The sequence below is a fragment of the Leptodactylus fuscus genome, chromosome 1, assembly GCF_031893055.1.
Source record: "Leptodactylus fuscus isolate aLepFus1 chromosome 1, aLepFus1.hap2, whole genome shotgun sequence".
Taxonomy (NCBI): domain Eukaryota; kingdom Metazoa; phylum Chordata; class Amphibia; order Anura; family Leptodactylidae; genus Leptodactylus; species Leptodactylus fuscus.
Genome location: NC_134265.1, coordinates 327970689 through 327998547, shown reverse-complemented (window position 1 = coordinate 327998547; position 27859 = coordinate 327970689). Strand labels below are relative to the sequence as shown.

General features: G+C 42.3%; 1 protein-coding gene across 2 annotated transcripts in view; it reads right to left on the bottom strand.

The window, feature by feature from the left end:
- Positions 1–21269, bottom strand: part of SORCS2 (sortilin related VPS10 domain containing receptor 2) — a 710878-nt gene extending 689609 nt beyond the window's left edge. For both annotated transcript variants that reach the window (XM_075260385.1, XM_075260393.1), the window contains exon 1: positions 20877–21269. In XM_075260385.1, the coding sequence (XP_075116486.1) occupies positions 20877–21173 (297 nt within the window). In that variant the 5' untranslated portion in view covers positions 21174–21269. The remainder of the gene's footprint in view (positions 1–20876) is intronic.
- Between the last annotated feature and the right edge of the window lie 6590 nt (positions 21270–27859).

Here is a 27859-nt window from a genome sequence, read left to right as displayed (position 1 = left end):
AGTCCTTGAGACGCCATCTTGTGTTATGTTGATAAAAAAAATTCTATTCAACTCTTTATTAGTCTTTTCTATTTCTCTCTAAGTTGCATGACCCCAATATCGCCACTATGACTCCCGTAGGTGTATAACATGCTTAAGTCTTGGAGGCTCCTTAAAATAAGGAGCGACTTCCCAGACGCCTGGATGTTGACAGATCTCCTGGGTATTCCAGCATGGGAATGGCCCTATTACAGATTTTGCATTAGGATCCAGGGGCTTCCTGTTACACTTCTTGGTTTCTCATCCAGTGTTGTTCAACTTATCCATTGGATAAGTGATATATGCTAGACCAATGGGGGTTTGACTACTTGGATCTCCATGATGGTTGGAAGAAGAACCTTGAATGGATCGATGGTCAAGCATATGATCTGCCACTCCATTTACAATCTATGACACTGTTGGATGAAACAGAATATATATCTACTTCACCCAAGAAGCACTCAACGAAACTGCCCCTGGACCCCCTAAGGAGAAGGCCCAGTCTAGGTTGTCTACATCCCTTATTTTAATGGTTAGTTAGAAGCTGTGCATGAATTTCCCCTCTCTAATCTCTACAAAGTTATCAATCAACCAATGAATTAATGGCAACAAGTGGAGAAGGAGTCAGGAGACCCCCATGCTCCATACTGGTGAGGAATCCAAAGATGAAACCCCTATCTACCAGGAATTTAATGCCTATACCATTGACTTGGGTATTAACCAATAAGAGACTTTTATGGTCTAATTGGAGAAAATGCAAACAGATGGGAGTTCATAGTGGGCTAATTTCCAAGTAAAGTTGAAAGACCGCCTCTCTTCCGTGGAACATACAAGATCGCTACGTATAGGTGACACCAGAGAGCAGATACAGAAATGTTTGCATGTTTCTTCTTTCTTCTGAAAAACCAGAGTCCATATGAACCGTTCTATGTTGGATATGAACATAACCGGATGGATACCATTGACTATAATGGTGACTGTTGCGGTTGTTTTTTTTTTTAACTGAAACCTCCAGATGGAAAAGTTTTTTGTTCAACAATTTCCAACAGGCACTGTGACAGAGACTCCGAGGCAGATGTGAACCCAGCCTTAGACTATAGTCACATCTGTGCTAGAGAGACAACCACTGCAAATGTGAACATAGCCTCAGTGATCACGTGACTGTTGAGGTCACTCAGCCACCTCAGTGTCCTACGAAAAGGGTTCGAGCACGTCACAGGTAATGACGTCGCATATCCTTCGCTGAGGCCACTGAATTGACCTCAGCAGTCAGGTGTGGCGGGGACTTCAACGAAGCTGTAGGACTGAACCGTGCTAGGAGACACCGAAACTCCAGGGACAGGTGAATTTTTATGTTTTTTTTTTCTCCTCCCTGGCCTATTAACAATAAAAAAAACAAATGTTATTCTGGACAACCCCTTTAAGAATTACGTTCTACACACCAGTATTAATAAAGTCTCTGGCTGGTGAAAGATGTGCCTGAATTTTTAAGAGGCTCCGGCCTCTTAATAATTCAGACACACCGCTGGAGGTCCATGTGCCAGAAGTGAAATGTAAACTGGTCAGTAACCACCATAGATTTCATGTATAACCCATACCAGTTTGTTCTTACACAGATACATGGACGTCAGGATGACTACTGTCATATCTATGACTATAAAATCACTGCATTTATAATTTGGAAAATTTGGGAAATTGGCAACAAAAAAACACCCCCGGCTTGATCCTGCACATGATGTATCAGTAGATCCCTGATGTATCCGGGCTCAGGCGTCTACAACCACAAGACGTACAGACCATGTCGCACATCTAGTTGATCCTATATATGTCTGAATACATTGCTCGGGTCAGTATGAGACTGACCTGTTTGGGTTAAGAGATCAGATTAGCAGAATTGGTATGTCACAAATGTTTGAGAAATTGGCCAAGGGTAAATGTAAGAAATATGGGATAGTTCATGTGTTTCAGGTAAAAAGAAGAAAACATACAACACCAGTGCAGTCACTTCAAGGGAATATGTTGGTGTATCTAAGGGTGTGTTCAAATTCGTTGTAGATTTTTTGAAATTACATTTGGGCACCGTGTGCATAGATTTCTACAGACACCATTCAGATGAAAGGGACATTTGCAGATATCTCTACAACAAATCTGCTTCATGTGTATGTTAGCACAGCTCAGCCCCAATCATTTCTATCGCTCTACAGCCCTGTTTTGCTAATCCTGGCCAAATCCTGTAATTATTGATACCAATAGCAATACAATTTTTACTTGAAAAATCAATGGCACATACAGATATGTCTTCCCTTACCCTTCCACTTGGCTGGCCATGTCCCGAAATGTGTTTCCTTTCTACTTCCATACACATGCACACTCACCGCTCAATAGGGAGAGGACAATAATCTGAAATGGCAGATCTCACCTCCGAACAAAATGATTGGTCATGTTAAAGTCCAACATGCCCAGAACATTAGGGAGCCCCATGCACATTACAGAGTTGGCCAAAAGTATTGGCCCCCCTGCAATTCTGTCAGATAATACTCAGTTTCTTCCAGAAAATGATTGCAAGCACAAACTCTTTGGTATTAATATCTTCATTTAATTTGTCTTCAATGGAAAATCACAAAAGAGAATGAAAAAAAAAGTCAAATCATTGATCATTTTACACAAAACTCCAAAAATGGGCCGGACAGAAGTATTGGCCCCCTCAGCCTAATACTTGGTAGCACAACCTTTAGACACAATAACTGCGCACAACCGCTTCCGGTAACCAGCAATGAGTTTCTTACAAGGCTCTGCTGGAATTTTAGACCATTCTTCTTTGGCAAACTGCTCCAGGTCCCTGAGATGTGAAGGGGGCCTTCTCCAAACTGCCACCAAGAGATCTCTCCTCCCCCACAGGTGTTCTATGGGATTCAGGTCTGGACTCATTGCTGCCACTTTACAAGTCTCCAGGGCTTTCTCTCAAACCATTTTCTAGTGTTTTTTGAAGTGTGTTTTGGGTCATTGTCCTGTTGGAAGACCCATGACCTCTGAGGGAGAGGTCATGGGTATTACGCGCGTAATACATTGAAAGCAATAGGGAAAAAAGCTGCTTTTTACGCGCTCATTCTGAACGTGTTTTTACGATCAGAATGAGCGCAGCGTAACTCCATGTGAAGGCTCCCTAAATGAAGATATTAATACCAAAGAGTTTGTGCTTGCAATCATTCTCTGGAAGAAACTGAGTATTATCTGAAAGAATAGCAGGGGTGCCAATACTTTTGGCCAACACTGTATATATTTTTCCAGTCTCACTGAAATCTCCAGGTTTGACCTACTTTCCTATTATGTGTATGCCACCTTAAAGGTGAATCCAAGGTGTACTTTACCTGACTTCAGTGAACCATTTTGCAGGAGCGGGGAACACAGATTTTAGATAAGTATAAAGTTTTTTTATTTCAGTGCTGCTGTGGACAGCTTTACGATGTAACCATGTGGGACACTAACCCTCCGACCCATAAGTTGTTTAGTGAAGCTAGGTAAAGTACACCATGGCTTCACTGCGCATGCGCTAGACCTTGAGTGCATGCACAGCAATTTGAAGGTATACTTCCTTGCTACACTGAAGAACTACAAAGGCAAGAGCTTGTGGGTGGTTTAGTGCCTGAAATCGCTCTGAAAAAATCCCTTTAAGATCTGATTAACATATAAAGTAGCATTTAGACAGCATAGCAGATATTGTTAGCTTTTATGTATATTCATACATTGCGGTCACGGCACATTTTTGGCACAACTGAAGAAAACTCGTATCACTATAACTTTACAGGAAACTCTACGGCTAAGGCTCCACGTTGCAGAAACGCAGCTTTTTTTGTTGCAGATTTTGTTGCCAAAGTCAGGAGTGGATTGACCAAAGGGGAGAAGTATAAGAACTTCCTAGATATATATCCCATTCTTTTGTAGCCATTCTTGACTTTGGCTCAAAAAATATTAATACCATAACTACAGTTCATAGTTCAGTTTGTCTTATTTTACTGTCCCAAACATTACTTTGTCTTTTCTGTTTGTCCCAGGCTACAGATATGGATACCTTGGAGACCTCCATGACCTTAGAGAACCTAACAAAGGCCCCCGAACCCTAACAATAGCCAGTTTCAGACCATTCCCTGGTACTGTCCAGAAAGGGTTAATGTATAGTATGTCTGCCCCAGCCTTTATAAGCCTCCGCGGATGTATTTCACAGTCATAAATTTACAAATGCCCTTTATTGAAGCACAAGAGAATTTACAAGAAATGCAGCGTGAGTTTTTTTCGTCTGTCTTTATTTGCATTCAAGCTGTCAAGTCGATTTCCCCCGTGTGCTGAGCCCTGATGTCAGCATTCTGCATACATGTAACAACAATTATAGACAGGCACGTCTATACCGCTAATGGGATTAGGCTGACATTTTTTTTTCTGGTGGCCAAAATAGCCAATTTGACTCTGCTGGAAAACTGTACTGCTATGAAGCTGTCAATACTGGTATCAGGCTATATAAATAACCAGTGATACATAAGTGCAATATTATACAACTCATTATTATAATGCCCCCCTTTTGGCCCCCTCACAGTATAATACCCCCTTTATGGCCTCTTATGTACAACACAGAATAATGCCCAGAGTCCTTATACAGTATAATGCCCGCCAACCCACACACATTATATTAACCCCAGCTCAAGCCACCAGATTATAATGCTTAAACCTCCTGCACAGTATATGGCAAGCGTGCGGGAGTCCTAAGAGCGGTGGTGTAAGATGCACCAAATGATTAAGAGGCGCATCTTAGGGTAAGTTGACACAGGGTTTTTTGGATCGGAACCTGAGGCAGAGGCCGGCTCAGATTCTGATCCCAAAACTAGGTAGCTGCAACTGAAAGCCGGTGCACTGCACTGGTATCCAGCCGCACACTCTGCTCCGGATTAGGCCCAATGAATGGGCTTAGTCCGGAGGAGGGAGTGTCTTCAGGCCGAATCGCGAGGCGACTCAGCCTGAAGAATGAGCACCTCGCTTCTCTTTTCCGGGAGCCGTTTCTTCCGGCATCCAGTCGCAGCTCTACCCGTATTTTGGTCCGGAACCTGAGGCGGCCTCCGCCTCAGGTTCTGGACCAAAAAACCCTGTGTGAACTTACCCTAAAAAGTGTCTAAAGCCCTTGTGAAATAGACGCACCTAAGGCTAAGGCCCTACGTAGCGGGGAAAAAAACGTAGCGGCAACACATCACAGAGAGTCCGCAGAGGTTTCCTCTGTGGACTTTCTGCTTCCTTTATACCTATAGGGAAACCACTGGCATTTAGGTAAAGGTATAATGACATGTGATATGTAAAACCGCAATGGTTTTGGAAATATAAAAAATATTCTGCATTTACATACATAGTATGATAAATCCATACTTGATGGCGATGATGATGATGAAGATGATGGCCTCATTCGGCTTCATGTCATTTCCCGTCTACAGCTGCCAGCTTTGTCTGATAATTACCTGCGTCCAGAAATAGAAAAGCTTCGGAATCAAAAGAGGAAAAAAATCTTTCCTTCTATTATTAGTGAAGCGCCACAAATAGAAAGCCCTCGTATTTATGATGAAGATTTTTAGTTTAATCCATCAGTGGTCACAGTCAAATAAAAAATTAAAAATTTAGCAAAGTTTGAAAGATTTTCTCTAACCATCTTAGTGGTGACATCTGTTGTGTTGATCGGTTACTAATGGATACGACCATGAATGCAGGAACTTTCTATGGTCAGCAAACCCAGCCATGATGTCCTTATTGTGTCTGGGTTATCTTCTCATACATGTAGTGTCCTCCTGATAACCAGCCATGATGTCCTTATTATGTCCGGGTTATCTTCTCATACATGTAGTGTCCTCCTGATAACCAGCCATGATGTCCTTATTATGTCCGGGTTATCTTCTCATACATGTAGTGTCCTCCTGATAACCAGCCATGATGTCCTTATTATGTCCGGGTTATCTTCTCATACATGTAGTGTCCTCCTGATAACCAGCCATGATGTCCTTATTATGTCCGGGTTATCTTCTCATACATGTAGTGTCCTCCTGATAACCAGCCATGATGTCCTTATTATGTCCGGGTTATCTTCTCATACATGTAGTGTCCTCCTGATAACCAGCCATGATGTCCTTATTGTGTCTGGGTTATCTTCTCATACATGTAGTGTCCTCCTGATAACCAGCCATGATGTCCTTATTATGTCCGGGTTATCTTCTCATACATGTAGTGTCCTCCTGATAACCAGCCATGATGTCCTTATTGTGTCCGGGTTATCTTCTCATACATGTAGTTTCCTCCTGATAACCAGCCATGATCTCCTTATTGTGTCCGGGTTATCTTCTCATACATGTAGTGTCCTCCTGATAACCTGTACACAATAAGGACGCCATGGTTGGATTCCACCCAATTGGGAGCAATAGACACCTGACATCTATTAAAGTTGGGCTGAGCTGCAATACCTCACACAACCTGTGGACAGGTGTGGAGCTGTTGTGGTCGATAATCTAATCTCATATAACTCCTTTATTGATGTCCTATGTAATAACATATCACATACAAGCTTTACTGAGAAAGTTACCAATATGCCGCCCTTACAGCTTCCACAGAGGTCGTCACACAACTTTTCTAGCTTCCTGAAAGTCAAATCTCCCTAGCCATGCAGCAATATGGCAACTTTTCCAGTGAGAAATTTGGGAAGGCTGTATAATAATTTCTGTAAAAACTATACAGCTCACCTATTGTTGTCACCCAGCTTTCCCGAGTCCCTGATAAAATGTATAGACATATTCTACACCTTGTTCAGTTTTTTTAGCCTTTATTAGTGATGGTAATTGACAACACATGCAGGCTATTACCTGTACATGGGACCCGGAAGAGCTTACTATAATAGTGAGGAGGGGGTTTACTGCTTAACCACTGCCGGAAACCATTATATTCCGATAATTATATCCCAGTTCAGCACTTCCCAACTTCCCACATTTTTCCCAGGACCCTCAGTGTTTTTAGTACTCGGGACCGTTAACCCAGGATGTTTATTTCCCTAAGCTGCAGCGTGAATATAGGAAATAGACACCTGCTCTACTGCACACGTCATCCAATGCACAGCAGTGACTTTTAGGGTATGTTCACACATGGCAGATTGGTTGCAAAATTTTCTGCATCTGCAAATCAGAGACATACATCTAAATGAAGCTGCTTCTGCAGCAGGCGCTGTGTATGAATACACCCTTATACAGCACAGATACCACAGGAAGGAATATTAGTGATATTCATCCACGTGGTTATGTATCACATAGGAGGGGATTGTTCATGCTACAGGCAAAAGATCAATAGCAGAATGTGACTGAAGATCCATCTATCTTACTATGCTGCCAATCTCTACAACCCGGTTTTTCTCCAGAAGTTGTCACTCTGCTTTCTCAGACCCCTGAAAGGCAAATATAGCCAGTTATCCAATGATACAGAATACCATGCTTTCATATCAAGGGTGACACAGGTGTTAGAGCTACAATGGAGGCCAAACTGGTTGGTACTGATCATAGAGAGAGAGACAGAGAGAGAAGAGACAGGGAAAGAGGAGAGAGGGAGAAGAGAGTATAGAGTAAAGAGATTTTATTTATATAGCGCCAACATATTCCGCAGCGCTGTACAATTTGTAGGGTTCAAATACAGACAGAAAGATGCATTACAAGAAAAGTCATTTCACACAATGGGACTGAGGGCCCTGCTCGCAAGAGCTTACAATCTATGAGGTAGAGGGGGTGACACAAGAGGTAGCAGGGGCGGCATTGCTTATACAGTGGTCAGACATTTTTGTAATAGAGGTGACTGTCATTACACAAACATACAACTTTGAGCCGTCACTAGTGGTGTCCTTTAACATTTGGATTGTGCTTGGACATATAGAGATAGGGTGCATTCACACTACGTAACGCCAGCGTGTATCACAGCCGTACACGCCGGCGCTACAGCAGGGCTGCCGAACACTTCCCATTCATTTCTATGGGAGCCGGCATGCGAGCGCTCCCCATAGAAATGAATGGGCTGCTTCTTTCACTGCGAGCAGTCCCATTGAAGTGAATGGGAAGTGCCGGCGTATACGGCAAGCTCTGCTGCTTTATACGCCGCTTATTCTGATCGTGTTTTACGTTCAGAATAAGCTTCAGTATACGTAGTGTGAATGCCCCCTTAGCCTGAAATGGCATCATATCATGTAGGGTAATGTGGGAGCAGGGACAGAGGAGGGTTAGATTTTGGGGATTCTAATGACGGTACTGAAGGGTTTACGTTACAAATTGTAATAGGCCTGTCTGAAAAGATGTGTCTTTAGTTTGCGCTTGAAGCTGTAGAAATTGGGAGATAATCTGATTGTCCGGGGTAGAGTATTCCAGAGAAGTGGTGCAGCTCGGGAGAAGTCTTGTATACGAGCGTGGGAGGCTCTGATAATAGAGGATGTAAGTGTTAGGTCATTGAGTGAACGGAGTACACGGGCTGGGCGGTAGACAGAGATGAGGGAGGAAATGTAGGGAGGTGCGGCATTATGGAGAGCCTTGTGGATGAGAGTGATAACTTTATATTTTATTCTATATTGAATAGGCAGCCAATGTAGCGACTGGCACAGACCCGAGGCCTCGCTGTAGCGTCTAGCCCGATAGATGAGCCTGGCCGCTGCATTCAGAATAGATTGTAGAGGGAAGAGTTTAGTGAGGGGAAGACCGATTAGTAAGGAGTTACAGTAGTCAAGGCGAGAGTGAATCAGAGAGACAATAAGTGTCTTTAGTGTATCTCTGGTAAGGAAAGGGTGTATTCTGGAGATGTTTTTGAGGTGGAGGTGACATGAACGTGCAAGTGATTCAACATGAAGGGTGAAGGAAAGGTCTGAGTCAAACATGACCCTGAGGCAGCGGGCCTGCTGCCTAGGAGTTATAGTAAGGCCTGAGATTACAATGGATATATCAGGGACAGATCTATTAGATGGTGGAAACAGTAGTAGTTCAGTCTTAGAGAGATTTAGTTTCAGATAGAGCGAGGACATGATATTTGAGACAGCAGAAAGACAGTCACTGGTGTTCTGTATGAGTGCAGGGGTGATGTCACGGGAAGATGTGTATAATGGGTGTCATCAGCATAAAGATAATAGTGAGAGGAGAGAAAAAAGAGAAAGAGAAGAGGCAGAGAAAGAGACGAGAGAGAGGAGACAGAGAGAAAAAAAAAAAGAGGAGAAAGAAGAGAGAGAATATATAAGGGTAAGTGCACAGCAGCGTGTTAGTCTTATGCTAAGTTCATACTTTCATTGAGCTGTCCTAAGACGGACCAGAACAATAGACAGCGAACCACTACAATTGCGGTTACATATGGAAACCGACAGATCCCCATTGATCATAATGGATTCTCTCAAGTGTCCATGTAAGACTTTTGCAAATGCCGTTGTCAGGCAGATATTGCACTGGATTTTCCGATGCAAATGTGAACATAGCCTTAGCCTGACTGGTACGGTTCATAGGTGCTAATTTATGTTAGCCGATGAGATCATCATATGGTCAGGTTAGGTTGGGTTCGTACGCAGTGGTAGGGCTCTGTATGACCACAGAATATTGCTGCAGCTTACATGTCTACAGGAATCTGGTGAACATATAAATAAGTGGAGTCATACACAAATTGGGGAGCGATCCTTAACAAAATAATAAATGCCCTCTAGGTCCAGGATCAGTAGTATTTGTGACATCCTAAGCTATTCATTGGACGTCAGATAAAATACACCCCCTACCCAGCCATATAAACCCATTATCGTCCCTGCAGAGACTATCGGTGTAGTGTACATCCTGCTTTTTTTGGGGGGGGGGCATGGTCTCTGGACCTCTCATCTTCAATGTCCCCGAAAGAAGTGTGTGGGCTCAGATTTTAGGGAACGTCTGAAGGTCTTTCCCGAATGATGTTTTTAGAAGAGTTCTCCTTAAACAAGCTAGCGAGGACTTGGCATATACCCTGTGTTTTTAGTGCCATATTAAATAAGTGTTATATAGTTGTTTATATACTACTATAATAGGTTATAGAGTGTTTGTATCTACATTACAGCATACTGGCCGGCGTCACAACATAAAAAAGTGAGAGTTATGCTAACAAATATTTAGACAGCTGCTAATAAGCACATAAAGGAAGTGATCCGTGTAAATGTGTGCAAGGCTAAGAAAACAAGGTTACACTGCAATGTAGTCCCTGAGCGAACAAGCAACTGCAGCAACAAGTCAATGCTGTTCTGCTACTGACAAAGATACATGACAAGGTAGGAGCAACACTATGAACAATGAGAACAAGCATAGCTCCGGACAAAGGATCATCATGCTGAACATGGCAGGAGCGCTGTCTCTCATTAATCTAGGCCAACGCAGGATCGCCGACCTTCAAGCCCTGCACCTTCACAGCTAAAGGATGGAACATCACATCAATGGAAGAAAATAGGATAATAAAAACCCTTCAAATCAAATTAGAAAATAAAAAGAGTTAATAATAAAGAGTTAATAGAGGAGGGGGCTCTGTTCACAATCCTCACGTGTAACCCGATCAAGGAGTAGCTACAAAAAGCATTACAATGATTTCAATGAGAATTGTGTAATACTTTATTTCTCCTGCGGAGGTGCTGCAGGGAAATAGAACACTTGCTACAAGGTTCCATCTTACATTACAGTTGATTGCTGGGATCGCCAACGATCAGCTTATCCTCAGGTTACCCTTCTAATAAATCATGATATTACTATCACAGACTGCTACATACCCGACCATTTATCCCCAGACATGGCGAGGTGCAGATCATTCATTACTGAGGCCTTGTTCACATTACCGCAATCAGATGCAGAGATTTATTTGCTACTATGGAAATATAAATCTGTCCCGTGTGTACAGTTATGACTACACAGTTATAGGAGTCTTTGCATAAAGCTGACACCAGCCGCTGCCAGTTATTGACATGAAGACTTTTACTAATAAAATATTAAAGCTCATCTCCTCGGGTCTCTTTTTTCAGTACACACAGCATATAATATATCATAGTTCTTGTTTCATTCATGTCTTGTTAGTTTTATGTCCTGGAGCTGCAGGTTTTCCCACTGCAAAGTGTCATATTCCCTGAGAAGAAGGGCCCTAAACATGTCTGTGTAGCATGGAGAGGCAGTACACTGTACAGCAGATAGAACTACAAGATACTACCTCTATGCAGTTCTATATACTCATGGGTGAACATATGGAAAGAAATTTGTATGATAGAAAATGACATGAAAAAGTGGCAATTTGGTGTATATATATAGTCATTGGGTGGTCACCATCTGGTTAAAAAAAAAATTATAGTACCATTCTTATCTACATTTATATTGGTTAACTAGGAATGTTTATGTTCTGCATCTGGACAGCCCCCAAATGTTTGGAACCTCCCACTTTTGGGCACTTTTTGCAAGCCATGCCCCTTTTGGACTACAGCGTGCCCAAATTTGCAGGTTTGTTGCTGATAGTTCTAGTCTGGCTCAGAGGCGTATCTTCAAGCTCCTAGGCTCAGATGCAAAATTCATAATAGGGCCCAGGGGCGTAACTTGAGGGGGGTGCATAAGGTGCAGTCACACCGGGGCCCAGGAGCCTTAGGGGGCCCATAAACACTGGCATCAGTATTGAGATTGAAGCTTCCATCTGGCCCATAAGCCAAGGAGACCCCCAGATCCCCCTAACCACACTAAGGTTGTCCAAACTCCTTAGCCCCCATACCCATCACTATCAAGAATTCGCTGTAGGGATGAGGTAGGGGGCCCGGACAAAAGATTGCATCGGGGCCCACAAGTCTTTTGTGATGTCACTAATAGGGCTTCTACCTACACTGTGCCATTTAGAATAATGGTATATTTTACATGACAACAGAAGCCATTTCTCATGATTGGTGCATGGCGGTAACTTATTGTTGCTGGAATACCCCTTTAAGCTAAGCCCCCACGTAGCGAAACGCAGAGAAAAACACTTTGGAAAAAACGCACATCCCATTTTTTCCACGTTATTTTTCATTGCGTTTTCGCAGAGGTTTCCTATGCAGACTTTCTGCCCTTATTATCATATAGGGAAAACGCCAGTGTTTCCGCAGGTATAGTGTCATACTGCGATTTTCTGCAATGTGGATGGGATTAGCCAGAACTCACTTTCCATATACTGTAAAAGACAATTTTTGGCGCGGTGTTTCCACAACAGCAAAAACGCTGTGTTTTCGCAACGTGGGCCTTAAGCTTCCCATACACTTTATATAGGTTAGACGCTGGTGTGGCTGACAGCTATTCCTTCCAACCACCTCTGTACCAAGACCCTTTGCTGTCTACGGTATCCTCTGTATTGTCAAGTAACAATTCCATTGTATTGGAAATCGGAAAAGTCACGGAAGGAACTTCAGTATTTTCCTACTGAAGTTCCTTCCGTGACTTTTACGATTTCCAATACAATGGTGACAATAATAGCAGGAAGTATTTTTACACCGACTGGTCTGTCCAATTTTTTTGGAAGATTTACGAAATTGTCTAGAATCAAATCTGTTTTTGTTGCCCACAGCAACCAATCACAGCATAGCTCTCATTTAGGATTTCTGTGTCTGATAAATGAAAGCCGCGTTGTGATTGGTTGGTAAGGGCGACAGTTCTCCTTGCCGATAGCTGTCAGTCATCGGCCTACTGTGCTGACTGCTATTAGCCGGCTGTGACTAGTGTAAATCTCTGTGTGTAACCCCAGTCTAACATGTAATGGAGACAGATAGCGGCCCACATGATAATGTACGAATAATTGCTTGATACACTTACACAAAGAGACTTAAAACAGCAGCGAGCCGTCGTGGGGTCACGGAGCTGCGCTCTCTGCTGACACCAGTTCTTTATCTTAATTATTGCTCCTCCTGACTCACGTGTCTCGTCTTAGGAGATTCCCTCCAGAAATACTCAACCTTGGGCCTAGTTTCTATAGAAAATAGCGTAAACGATGCCGCCTATGTATTGCCTACGCAATAAGACCCACAGGCTCTTATAAATGATGCTTAAAGGGGATGTCCAACATATCAATATTCATTTACTCTCTTATAACAATTTGTCAATTGAAGTCATTTCATATAATGCACATACTTGTTATGGCGCCCCCTGGTGTTCTTTTATTTCCCACTATATCCACCTAATGGGTAGAGGTCACACATGCTCAGTAGCTCAGTTGCGTCTCTCGGATTTTCGTGTACATGGACAGTAGATTAATTCCTGCTATTGTGCAGGCCAGCCAATAAGGAACGGGTCATTAGAAGCGACTTTTGTCATCAGGATAAGATATCTCAGCTGCTGCAGAACATCACTGTATATACCTCATAATGCACATCTTAGATGCTGCAGAACATCAAAAAAGAGATATTCGCTGCTGCAGAACATGACAATACACACCTCAGCTGTTGTAGATCATTACAACACACCTCACCTGCTGCAGAACATCAGAACACAATGTAGCTGTTGCAGAACATTATAATACATACCTCAGCTGTTACAGAGCAGCATAGCACACCTCAGCTGCTGCAGAACATCACAATGAAAACGTCAGTTGCTACAGAACATCACAATACACACTTCAGATGCTGCAGAACATCATGAGGGCTAGTTCACACGGGATGGATTTTGGTGTGGAATCCACCTCAAAATCCGCCCCCTCTCAATAGAGGTCTATGTAGATCACTCGCGTTTGTTTTTCCGCTAGCAGTTTGTTCCCGCTCACGGAAAAAAGAAGCGAGTTGCCCTATCTTGTGACAAATGCGTCCGCGGCGCATCCGCTTCAAGACAATCCCTCCGGACTAGGCCCATTCATTACGGCCTACTCCAGAGCAGGAAGATCAAAATCAAGATCGTCAAAATCAGGACCAAAATACACGGTCACTAGCCTGTGTGAACTAGGCCTAAAACACCTCAGCTGCTGCAGAACATCATAACACATACCTTATCTGCCGCAGAACATAATAATACACATCAACTCCTGCAGAACTTAATAACAGACAACTCCGTTGCTGCAGAACATCATAACACACGTGAGCTGCTGCAAAACAACATAAAACATACCGTATTTGCTGCAGAACATCACAGCACAAAGCTCAGCTGCTGCAGAACATCATAAAATGTACCTATGCTGCTGCAGAGCATCAAAACACACCTGAGCTGCTGCAGAACATCATAACAGACACTTCTCTGTTGGCTTAAAAGAGGAAAGTATCTAACTTCAAGCAAGATGTGCCCCATCTAATACATAACATGACAGACAATGCACAGACACATTCAGCAGGGTTCTGTTTGTCGGTGTAGCAGAGCTATGTTTGTCATCTGGCACAATACGAATATGGCACAAGATACATTAGAAGCAGAAGAAGATACATGTGCATCAAGGTCACCAGCATCACAGGGTAAAGAAACATACAGTGTAAAGAAAAACTATATACCCCCTGCCCACAGACATCCATAGACCTACAGCAAGACATTATATATATATATATATATATATATATATATATATATATATATATATATATTACTAAACAAGGGTGTGACTATGGACCCTAGAGCCCAAATAGTTCCTTTACCCCATATGGCGTGCATTATTTGTAGGCCATGTTACAGATTTTGCAATGGGGTTGCTAAATATTAGCATCATTAATAGGCAATATGTATTGCAGGTTTATTTTCATATAATATATTGCAGTGAGTCAGCAAGTCATATAAGGAGTATGTTGTCCTATTAATTCAATAGATAATGTGAGCATGATTTCTTCTTCCAGCCAACACAGGGTTAAATTTGCACCATCCCCCCCCCCTTCCACACACATATACACATACATACATAAACACATACACACACACTCCCCCAATAAAGACACACCAGTCAGACAGCATTATGCAGATAGGAGCACTTTTGCTAAATCCACGTCTCAGCCCATTTGACATAGTGCGCTAGTCACGCTTTTGTTGGCCTATGGAGCCCGGCTAGAATAAAGTGGCCATTAATTAAGTTGACCCAAAGCTAATGATTGAAGCAGTCACATGACCGATTCTTTCACGACCAAGATTACAGCTCTGGTCTAATTTTAGAAAATTGATTCCCCCCCCCCTTCTAAACTGTGATCTCATGGATACCGAGAGCAGTAACATCTGATGAACTTCTAGCACAAGCTGCATTCTATTAGCATAGCCCTGATGTATTATACATGTTACTATTACATGGGCATGCAAGCCCACCATGACCGAGGAGCTAAAGTTACCAGCTCATATTTAATGACAGAGAAAGACGCCCTCTAATTGCTGTATTAATAGGGACAGAGCCAGAGGATAATGAGAGTTGTGATTGGAGATGATCTGATTCCTGCAGGTCCCTCTGAACGTAGAATAGTTCACGGTACTAAGATCAGACTTGATTCTACAAAATTTCCTAAATTAATAATCAATATAGAAAGACTACTGAAATTTCTAATCGATATATAACAACTGGTAGAAGTAATAACCAATATATAAAGACTGGTAAGATTAATAACCAATATATAAAGAAAGCTAAAATAGATAAAGGATATATAAAGACTGGTAAAGCTAATAACCAATGTATAAAGATTAATATTAATAATCAATATATAAAGACTGGTAAAATTAATAACTAATTTATAAATATCACTAAAATTATTAACCAATATATATAAGACTGCTAAAATTAATAATCGATGTATAAAAACTGCTAAAATTAATAATTAATATATTAAAAAAAATCTAAAATTAATAATCAATGTGTAAAAACTTCTACATTTCTACAATTAATAATCAATATACTGTTTAAAGACTGCTACAATGAATAACCAACATACAAATCTATGATACATAAAGCTGCTTCTAATTACTGACCCCTATGATGGGACTTAAGAGAATGACGGAGCAATGCCACTCTAAACTGTTCTCATAAGGCTCCGTTCCCACGGAGTAACGCGCCGCGCATTCAGACACGTATACACGTGTCAGAGTGTGAGCGCTCAAAACAGATCTCATTCACTTCAATGGGTGCCGGCTCACGCGCGCTACATATTGAGATCAATAGGTTAAAAGCCTCCCATTGATTTCAATGCGTAGCGCCCGTAAGCTGGCACCCATTGAAGTGAATGAGATCTGTTTTGAGTGCTCACACTCTGACATGTGTATAAGTGTCTGAATGCGCGGCGCGTTACTCCGTGGGAACGAAGCCTAACTCTGCATGGAGTATGTATGTTCTCCCCATGTTTGTATGGGCTTCCTCCGGGTACTCCGGTTTCCTCCCATAGGCCAAAGACATACCGATAGGGAATGTAGATTGTGAGCCCTATATGGGACAGTGACAGACAATATCTGTAAAGTCCTGCGAAATATGATGGCGCATAATAACTAAATAAATAACTCCCATAGAGGAGAATGAGACCTATGGAAACAGCTTAGCACATCTAGCTACAATGTTTCCGTAACTGTTGAGCTATAAGCTGCCCTATGTCCTATCCACGTCTATGGAAGCAGTATAGAGAAGTATTGCTCAGCTTCTCTAGTAAATTCTGCCCTAGCAGTTGGGACTTAGGGCACATGCACAAGACAGGGTGTGCATCCGAATTGGGGCCGTGATGATATCCAAGTGCATTCTGTGATGTATTCACATCTATGGGGCTCCCGGATATGTTGCGTTCCGATGACACAGATAATTATAGAGCTGGTCCTATTCCGCACCATTTTATCGGAATGGAATGGATCCGGGAGCCCCATAGACATGAATGCATTGCAGAATCATCTGACTGTACACTGTGATAAACTCGGCCCAACTCGGATTCACCATTGGCTGTGTGCCTGGACCTGAGCAGCATTATACGTGAATTTCATGTATATTTCAACGTTTTTTCATTGGGGGGGGGCATTATTTCTGATATTTGGACTTTTATCATTCACACTAATAAAAGAAAAAAAAAAACATAAAAATACTATTTATATTAGATTTCATATGTCACTAATATCAGACATCTGCCAGGTTAACAAGCCTCAAACACACTGCAAAGTATGCTGTGTTTCCCAAAATTAGTATAGATTTTATATGATTAGTTATAGAACATCACTAAGAGCTACAGAATATAAGAAGCGGATATCGGATATTCTGGATAGATATCAAAAAGTGGAGAAAAGAAGAAAAAGTGCAACGTAAAATAGTAGCACAAAATATATACAAAATATACACAAAATATATACAAAATATACACAAAATATATACAAAATATACACAAAATAGATACAAAATATACACAAAATATATATAAAATGTCCTGGAGTAGCCAATGCCAGATTATAGGAACATCACTGTACAGAAAGTCCCAGTGTGGACCGATACGTACTGCTTTTTCCAATAAAAGGTCATTTTCCATCCATACAGGTTGCTGACAGACCGGATTGTTATATATATATATATATATATATATATATATATATATATATATAGCTAAATATATAATAATAATAATAATAATAATAATAATAATAATAATAATATAAGATAATCCTTTAATAGTCCCACCATGGGGAAATATATACAGTATATTACAGCATGGATATAATACAGTGATAATACAAAATAATAATAATAAATATTATAATAATAATAATTTCTTAGAAGAAGTCAGTACAAGTCTTTTCTTCTATATAAATCCCCTGATCATAACCATCAGGGTAACCATTCTATAAATACAATAGTCTTTATATATTCATAGTAAGACCCCCCTCAACATAACCAAAGGGCCACACAGCAATGAGGGAACACCTATGCCCCACTGGAGCCCTCTAGTGGTGAAGTTGCTCTGTTGTTGTCCCTGATGTGATTACTTTATACTACCTGGTGTTACATTATGTCACACGACTAGTCCCAGTCTCAGGGCACTGGCAAATTATTCATCGCAGCTTGCACAAAAAGCCAAAAACTTGCACAAAATCCTTCTCTGCAGACATTCAGGCCTGCTGTCACTTGTAGTTCTCCTGCCTCAGGCAAGCAACAAGTTCCCAAAACCACATCAATAAAGAATGAATGGCCTGGCGTAGTGAATTCAGCTGGTTATGTATTCCCTCCTGAGACCCCCCCCCCCCTCTAATTCTTGACAGAATATCAGTGGGTAGCAGAGAGCAGGGACACACAGGATTAAACCATTCCCATAGTGCTGGTCCTCCATCGTCTCCTGGAGAGACCCCGCATGGCCTGTATACAGCCTGCATACAGTGATGACATATATACAATATACAAGATAAACAATGGAACAGCATCATAGTAAATACAACGATAATAAAACAACATGGGGGAACTTGTATTAACAAGCAGCGCACAGACTGTATAGAATAGACTTTGTAGCAAATCACAAAAACAATGGTGACCCCAGGGCACCCATCAGCGTCCCCCGGTAACTGGAGCAGGAGATCATACATCACGTCTGACAAGTGTCACCATAGATTGATGGGCAGCCAGAGCACAAGTGCATAGGAGTAGCCAACAGGGCACAGGGACAAAACAGCACCAACGTCACCCATAGCAGACTCAAGGGGGGGCACTAGACATGCCAGCGGGCACCTGAGTAATGCCTGGCCATGTGGGCATGTAAGTGGGTAAGGCAGTGACTGGGCACCTGAATGGGAATGGGCATTTAACTCCAATATGCCTCACACCAGTAAGTAAGGGGTTAGCTAGGCAAGTATATAGAGATTACACAGCAAAGAATTAAAAATGGGCACATGGACAAAAAGTGGGTACACATGGATATGTACAGAAAGCCGATATCCAAAGTACAGAAGTATATAGGAATGTACAGAGGGAGAACATGTAGGTAACCAAGACTGTGTATTAATATAGACCAGGGTATACAACTCTAGCAGTGTATAGATATATACCAGGGCATATAAATCTAGCAACGTATACATATATACCAGGACGTTTAACTCCTACAGTGCATAGGCATATAATAGCAGTATATGTACCATCTAACAGTGTATACATATGTAGCAAGGGAATCTAACTCTGATAGTGCTCAGATATAGACTAGGGTATATACAGTAACTCCAATAGTCCACAGACATAGACTAGGGTATATACAGTAACTGATAGTACACAGACATATACCAGGATGTATACAGTAACTCCAATAGGGCACAAACATATACCAGGGTATACATAGTAACTGATAGTACACAGACATATACCAGGGTGTATACAGTAACTCTGATAGTACACAGACATATACTAGGGTATATACAGTAATTCCAATAGTGCACAGACATATACCAGGGTATACACAGTAACTCCAATAGTGCACAGACATAGACTAGGGTATATACAGTAACTGATAGTACACAGACATATACCAGGGTATACACAGTAACTCTGTACACAGACATATACTATAACTCTGATAGTACACATACATATACTAAGGTATATACAGTAACTCTGGTAGTACACAGCCATATACTAGGGTATATACAGTAACTCCAATAGTGCACAGACGTCACTAGGCTATATACAGTAACTCTGATAGTACACAGACATATACTAAGGTATATACAGTAGCTCCAATAGTGCACAGATATAGACAAGGGTATATACAGTAACTGATAGTACACAGACATATACCAGGGTATACACAGTAACTCTGTACACAGACATATACTAGGGCATATATAGTAACTCTGATAGTGCACAGACATATACAGTAACTCCAATAGTGCACAGACATATACTACAGCAAATACAGTAACTCTGATAGTACACATACATATACTAGGGTATATACAGTAACTCCAATAGTGCACAGACATATACTAGGGCATATACAGTAACTCTGATAGTACACAGACATATACTAGGGCATATACAGTAACTCCAATAGTGCACAGACATATACTACAGCAAATACAGTAACTCTGATAGTACACATACATATACTAGGGTATATACAGTAACTCCAATAGTGCACAGACATATACTAGGGCATATACAGTAACTCTGATAGTGCACAGACATATACTACAGCAAATACAGTAACTCTGATAGTACACATACATATACTAGGGTATATACAGTAACTCCAATAGTGCACAGACATATACTACAGCAAATACAGTAACTCTGATAGTACACATACATATACTAGGGTATATACAGTAACTCCAATAGTGCACAGACATATACTAGGGCATATACAGTAACTCTGATAGTACACAGACATATACTAGGGCATATACAGTAACTCTGATAGTACACAGACATATACTAGGGCATATACAGTAACTCTGATAGTACACAGACATATACTAGGGCATATACAGTAACTCTGATAGTACACAGACACGGACATGCAACTCCTGTATTGCATAGACGTGACCTAGGACATTTAACTCTTGCAGTGCACAGACCAGTAGCAAGGCATCTAACTCTGCCAGTACATAGACACAACCCAGGGTATATAGCTCTGTCAGCACACAGACAAGAATCAGGGCATCTAACTCTAGCAGTATATATAATATAGAGATGTACTAGTATATGTAGAGTAACTATAGCAGTTCACAGACACAACCTAGAGTATTTAACTCTTGCAGTGACAGGTAGCATGGTATCTAACTCTGCCAGCACAGATATTGGCACCAGAGCATATAACTTTGACAGCACATAGGCATGTGCCAGGACATAGGATTCTTGCAATGCATACATATGTACCAGGGCATTGCACAGACATGCCAGGGGGCACCTAATGAGTGAGGGGTGTCAGGTAAGAGGTCACTCACGCTGCTGTTCTCCCCGGTCCAGTGCACCATGGCTTGGTTATGTGATGCATCTCCCTTGAGCACAAACGAGGTGCTGAGCAGTGAGATGTGGTCCTGGCTGGTAGCCCTCCCATAGCGGCCGGCAGCAGCATCCTCAGTAACCCCAATTCCATCAACTCTGCTCCCAGCCTCCTGTACATCCCGGGGACTCCTCCTGTATACCCAGCCTGTGCCCTGCACCAGCTGCACCAGCAGGGAAAGACTGGCAAAGCACAGGATGCCCATAGGAGGAGGAAGAAGTGGCCCCCTCAGTGCCATGCTCCTCTTCTGATGTGGCTAGTGACAGGCTGGGGATGTGTATGCCAGATAGATAGATACTGAGAGGGAGAGGGTGGGATTGCAAACAAAGCAAGGTTTTTCCTCCTTACATTGGAGAACACTGAGCTTTCACAAGTCAACTGTCATTGGGAGAGGAATGCGGGCGCCATCTGCTGGTGGATATGTGCAATGGCCCTGTAGTACTTTCCATTACTCACCATTGTCCCAGCTCCCTAACCCTGGGCATCAAAGGTGGTTTATGTCCTAATGCCCACAGCAAAACCTCCCTTTTATCCAGAGCTGAATTCTAAAGGAGAATTTTTTTTACTTCCTCTTTTATCATGCTTCTTTTTCATGGTATATTTTTTTATTACTTAAAATTGGAAGATAGCAATTCATTTTGTAAGTTAAATGAATAAATGAATGAATGAATTATACATACCCCAAATTTTAAAGGGATTCCTGGGGCTTGTAAATCCATGATTTATCCATAGAATGTATTTATTTTGCTTACTTATACAGCGCCATCATATCCCGCAGTGCAGTCACTGTTCCATATCACAATCAGCATATCTGTGGAGTGTGGACATGGTCTTTGGCTGGATTCAAACCCAGGACTCCAATGCTTCAAATCAGGGATCCAACACCCAGGCCCCCTGTGGATCAGCTGTGTGTAATGGGAGCAATACTACCTGATTGCTGCTTCTGCTTCACCGGTCACATGGTCTGTTTGCAGCTCAGTCACACTCAAGTGAAGGAAGGGGTTAAACAAACACCACAAAGGACTGAACCTCTATACCATGTATGATAGAAATCAAATATATAAGCAGTCCCAATAATGTCCCCTATATGAAATGTGTATTAGTGCATAGCAGGCTATTTTAACTATTTATTAACCAGAAAACCGCCAACTTTGACTTAACATAACCCATGGGGTTTTCTCCATTCGCCAATTTGCCTGCCAGGAGAAACCAAGTGAACCGTGACATTGCTAAGCAGTTATAGGTGAAAAAACAGATCATTGTGTATAGATGAATGGTAAATCAGAAAATCTTTAAGATGACCTTTCACCACCTCTAGTTCTTAGCATCTGTTAATAGGCATCACTTCACTGATTCCAGCACAGTTGGAATTTTCTCTCTAGCACCCACCGTTCCTGAGCAATAAGTGCAGCTCGTTTTGGTGCCTAATGAGGTACTTAGGATTTATACTATATACTGTATACCCATTTACCACCCTGGAGTAGCAGGGATAAAGCTCACCAAAAACAGCCATATTAATGTATTTACCACTAAACAACCGTGTACCACTAGGGTTAATACGAGTTGGATTGGAAAAATGGCTGGACACTTTACTTATATTCTATAGCATGTTGCCCACCAGCATGAATTTCTGTTTAAGGTCCAGTTATCATATATGAAGATGGATGAAGATGGCGTTGTTGGACAAAGGTATATCCATAAAAATCGCCAACCTGGATTTCAGCAAGGCTGTTGAAACAGTGCCACGTAAAGAAGTGATAGATGAATTATTGAAGACTGGACTTAGTCCCTGGATAGACATAGCATAGCTCCCAACCGCCCCGCATTTCGCAGGACATTCCTGATTTTCGGCTGCTGTCCCGCGGTCCCGCACAGCTTACCGCATGTCCTGCTCTGCCCCTGAAGTGTTTTACTTATTAACAAACTTTCCCCCGATCACCACCCGCTCTTATAACAGGTAAAAGGTTGTAACTGGGATAAGACCGGGGGGGTGGGGGGGGGGGGTGATCAGGGGAAAGCTTGACTACTGTACTCAGAAGGACCTGTGTGATATCAGATGTCACGTGACTAGGTAGGCATGTTTTTGTATCCTGTGCAGGGAGGAAGAGATGGAGAAATGGTGGCCTAAGGTACTGGGGAGGGGGATGTGAAATGCAGGGTATACAGTGTGTGTGTGTGTGGGGGGGGGGGTACAGATGTGTGGTTCAGGATGTACTATGTGTGTGTGGGAGAGAGATGTGGGGTTCAGGGTGTACTGTGTGTGGGAGATAGATGTGGGTCCAAGTTGTACTGTGTGTTTTGGAGAGATGTGGGGTTCAGGCAGTACTGTGTGGGGGGGGGAGATGTGGGGTTCAGGCTGTACTGTGTGTGTGTGGGAGAGATGTGGGGTTCAGGGTGCACTTTGTGTGTGGTAGAGAGAAGTGTGGTTCAGGGTGTAGTGTGTGTGTGTGTGTGTGTGGGTGAGATGTGGGGTTCAGGGTGCACTTTGTGTGTGGTAGAGAGAAGTGTGGTTAAGGGTGTAGTGTGTGTGTGTGGGTGAGATGTGGGGTTCAGGGTGCATTGTGTGTGTGATGAAAAATGTGGGGTTCAGGTTGTACTGTGTGTGGGGAGGAGAAATGTGTGATGCAGGATGGACTGTGTGTGGGGGAGAAATGCGGGGTTCAGGGTGTACTGTGTGTGAGGGGGAGATGTGGGGTTCAGGGTGTACTGTAGGGTACAGAGTGTACTGTGGTGGAATATGGGGTGCAAGTTTGACTGTGGAGGGAGAAATGTGGGGTGCAGGGTGTACTGTGGAGGGAGAGATGTTGAGTGCATGGGTGTACTGTGTGGGATGAAATGTGGACTGCAAGGTGTACTGTGGGGGGAGAGATGTGGGGTGCAGTGCGTACTCTGTGTGTTGGAGATGTTAGGTGCATGGGTGTACTGTGGGGTGCATGGGTGTACCAAAGATAAATAGGTGGAGTCAATTTAGAAGTGGGTGGGGCTAAATTTGCTGAGGCCCGCCCACATTTTGTCCCTCTTTCTGTCCTTTAAAAGTTGGGAGGCATGGACATCAGTGTTATTGTTAATGGAGTGCTGTATGAGGATAGAAGAGTCACTAGTGGTGACCTCAGGAGTCACGTAGACAAGTAATGCCTGTTTGTGAAAGACACAAAAGTGTGTAATAAGGTTGATACTCCTGAAGGGGTTTGTAACATAGATGAATTATCCAATGGAAACTGCAGTTCAATATTTCCAAATAAAGGACAATGCAGAGCAAGGAATGCTCTGAGTATTGTATTGGCAGTTCTTTGTTAGCAAGGACTTCAGAAGAGAAGTATCTAGGGTCCTGATATCAAATAGCCTCAAAATAAGTGCATAATGCAGCCAGGCAACAGAGAAGACAAGTAGGATGCTCAGATGTTTATCCAGAGGTATAACTAGTAGGATGCTTGGATGTACAGCTACAGGTGTAACTAGTAGAATGCTCACCTATACAGCTCAAGATATATAACCAGTAGAATACTTGGCTGTATAGCTGGAGGTATAACCAATAGGATGCTCTGATGTATAGGTAGAGGTATACCAAATAGGACGTTTGGCTTTATATATGACCAATATGACATTCAGCTGTATAGCTGGATGTATAACCAGTAAAACGTTTGGCTGTATAGCTAGAGGTATAACCAGTAGGATGCTCGACTTTATAGCTAGAGGTATAAACAATAGTACGCTTGGCTGTATAACTAGAGGTACAACCAGTAGAATGCTTGACTGTATAGCTAGAGGTATAACCAGTAGGATGCTCTGAAGTATAAGTAGAGGTATAACCAGTAGGATGCTCAGCTGTATAACTAGAGGTATAACCAGTAGGATGCTCGGCTGTATAGCTAGAGGTATAACTAGTAGGATGCTCGGCTGTATAACTAGAAGTATAACCAGTAGGATGCTTGGCTGTATAGCTAGAGGTATAACCAGAAGGATGCTTGGTTGTATAGGTAGAGCAGGGGTGCCCAATACGTAGGGGTCGATCGCGGGATGCAGCCAGGGATCCCCGGTGTCTGCTTGTTCACAGTGCAGGCTGAGAGTCAACTCTCAGCCTGCGCTGTGAACAAGCACTCCGGACACTTGCAGGCCGGGCAGCAGCAGCTCCGGGGGATGACGCACTCCCTGCTCTTAGGGATGGAGGGAGCCGGGTGCTGCTTGTTCACAGCGCAGGCTAAGAGTCATCTCCGGACACTGGCAGGCAGGGCTGCCGCAGCCCCAGCCTGCCAGTGTCCAGAGATAACTCTCAGCCTGCGTTGTGAACAAGCAGACACCGGAGATCCCTGGGCGGCCACAGAACGCCGCTGTCTCCTGCTCTCACACTCCGCCTGACCCCGCCCACAGACACGCCCGTCCCGGCCCCGCCCACAGGAAGTGGGTAGTAGATTTTTTGCCTTGGTCAGTTTATAAAGTAGCTCACATACTGAAAAAGTGTGAGCACCCCTGAGGTAGAGGTATAACCAGAAGGATGCTTGGCTGTATAGGTAGAGATATAACCAGAAGGATGCTTGGCTGTATAGGTAGAGATATAACCAGAAGGATGCTTGGCTGTATAACTAGATGTAACTTATAACCAGTAGGATGAGAGATTGTAAATAAATCTACTGTAGAGTGTTGGTGAGACCACATCTGAAGTACAGTATCGAGTTCTAGAGATCCCACCTACAAAAAGACATAGATCAAGTAGAACAGATGCAAAGGCGGACTACACAAATGGTGGAGGGTCTGAGGCATAAAACACATCAGGAAATAATTAAGAACTTACTCTGTATAGGTTTTGTAATGTGTCACTGCTAAGTTCTGTATCCAGGAATATCCTTTCAATGATGCAAAGTCCAGACTTAAAGAGAGATGGCTTATGTTTAATAAAATAAAGGTTGACAATGTAACAATTGCTAAATAAATGGACAACGTCCCTTAATGCCCTACTTAGGAAGAATACAAAGCACAAATACATATCCTGCAATACAGGCCGAAATCTCTCCTATATACAGTCCTATGAAAAAGTTTGGGCACCCCTATTAATCTTAATCATTTTTAGTTCTAAATATTTTGGTGTTTGCAACAGCCATTTCAGTTTGATATATCTAATAACTGATGGACACAGTAATATTTCAGGATTGAAATGAGGTTTATTGTACTAACAGAAAATGCGCAATATGCATTAAACCAAAATTTGACCGGTGCAAAAATATGGGCACCTCAACAGAAAAGTGACATTAATATTTAGTAGATCCTCCTTTTGCAAAGATAACAGCCTCTAGTCGCTTCCTGTAGCTTTTAATCAGTTCCTGGATCCTGGATGAAGGTATTTTGGACCATTTCTTTCTACAAAACAATTCAAGTTCAGTTAAGTTTGATGGTCGCCGAACATGGACAGCCCGCTCTCAAATGATCTGAAAACAAAGATTGTTCAACATAGTTGTTCAGGGGAAGGATACAAAACGTTGTCTCAGAGATTTAACCTGTCAGTTTCCACTGTGAGGAACATAGTAAGGAAATGGAAGACCACAGGGACAGTTCTTGTTAAGCCCAGAAGTGGCAGGCCAAGAAAAATATCAGAAAGGCAGAGAAGAAGAATGGTGAGAACAGTCAAGGACAATCCACAGACCACCTCCAAAGAGCTGCAGCATCATCTTGCTGCAGATGGTGTCACTGTGCATCGGTCAACTATACAGCGCACTTTGCACAAATAGAAGCTGTATGGGAGAGTGATGAGAAAGAAGCCGTTTCTGCACGTACGCCACAAATAGAGTTGCCTGAGGTATGAAAAAGCACATTTGGACAAGGCAGCTTCATTTTGGAAACAAAAATTGAGTTGTTTGGTTATAAAAAAAGGCGTTATGCATGGCGTCCAAAAAGAAACAGCATTCCAAGAAAAACACATGCTACCCACTGTAAAATTTGGTGGAGGTTCCATCATGCTTTGGGGCTGTGTGGCCAATGCCGGCATCGGGAATCTTGTTAAAGTTGAGGGTCGCATGGATTCCACTCAGTATCAGCAGATTCTTGAGAATAATGTTCAAGAATCAGTGACGAAGTTGAAGTTACGCCGGGGATGGATATTTCAGCAAGACAATGATCCAAAACACCGCTCCAAATCCTCAGGCATTCATGCAAAGGAACAATTACAATGTTCTGGAATGGCCATCCCAGTCCCCAGACCTGAATATCATTGAACATCTGTGGGATGATTTGAAGCGGGCTGTCCATGCTCGGCGACCATCTAACTTAACTGAACTTGAATTGTTTGTCCAAAATACCTTTATCCAGGATCCAGGAACTGATTAAAAGCTACAGGAAGTGACTAGAGGCTGTTATCTTTGCAAAAGGAGGATCTACTAAATATTAATGTCACTTTTCTGTTGAGGTGCCCATACTTTTGCACCGGTCAAATTTTGGTTTAATGCATATTGCACATTTTCTGTTAGTACAATAAACCTCATTTCAATCCTGAAATATTACTGTGTCCATCAGTTATTAGATATATCAAACTGAAATGGCTGTTGCAAATACCAAAATATTTAGAACTAAAAATGATTAAGATTAATAGGGGTGCCCAAACTTTTTCATAGGACTGTATCTATTCAATTGTATTATCTTATAATCTCCAATGCAATTTGGTCCTGCATATATATCACATTATATACTGTATAAGGCTATGGCAGGATAACATAGAGTGCAGAGACATACATATCACAGCCTGGAGGATAGCAGGGACAGGGGAACATGGATGAAACCTCTACATATACAGTATGTTACAGATATTGATAAGGTTCAGGAGGGAAAAACAAAGGGGCACGACCTGAAATTAGTTGGGGGGAGGGGCTCATCTAGACTAACTACAAGCTTTAGGGTCAACTTGTAGGGTTCAGGGCAAGGCACTGCTAGGGCTTTAAA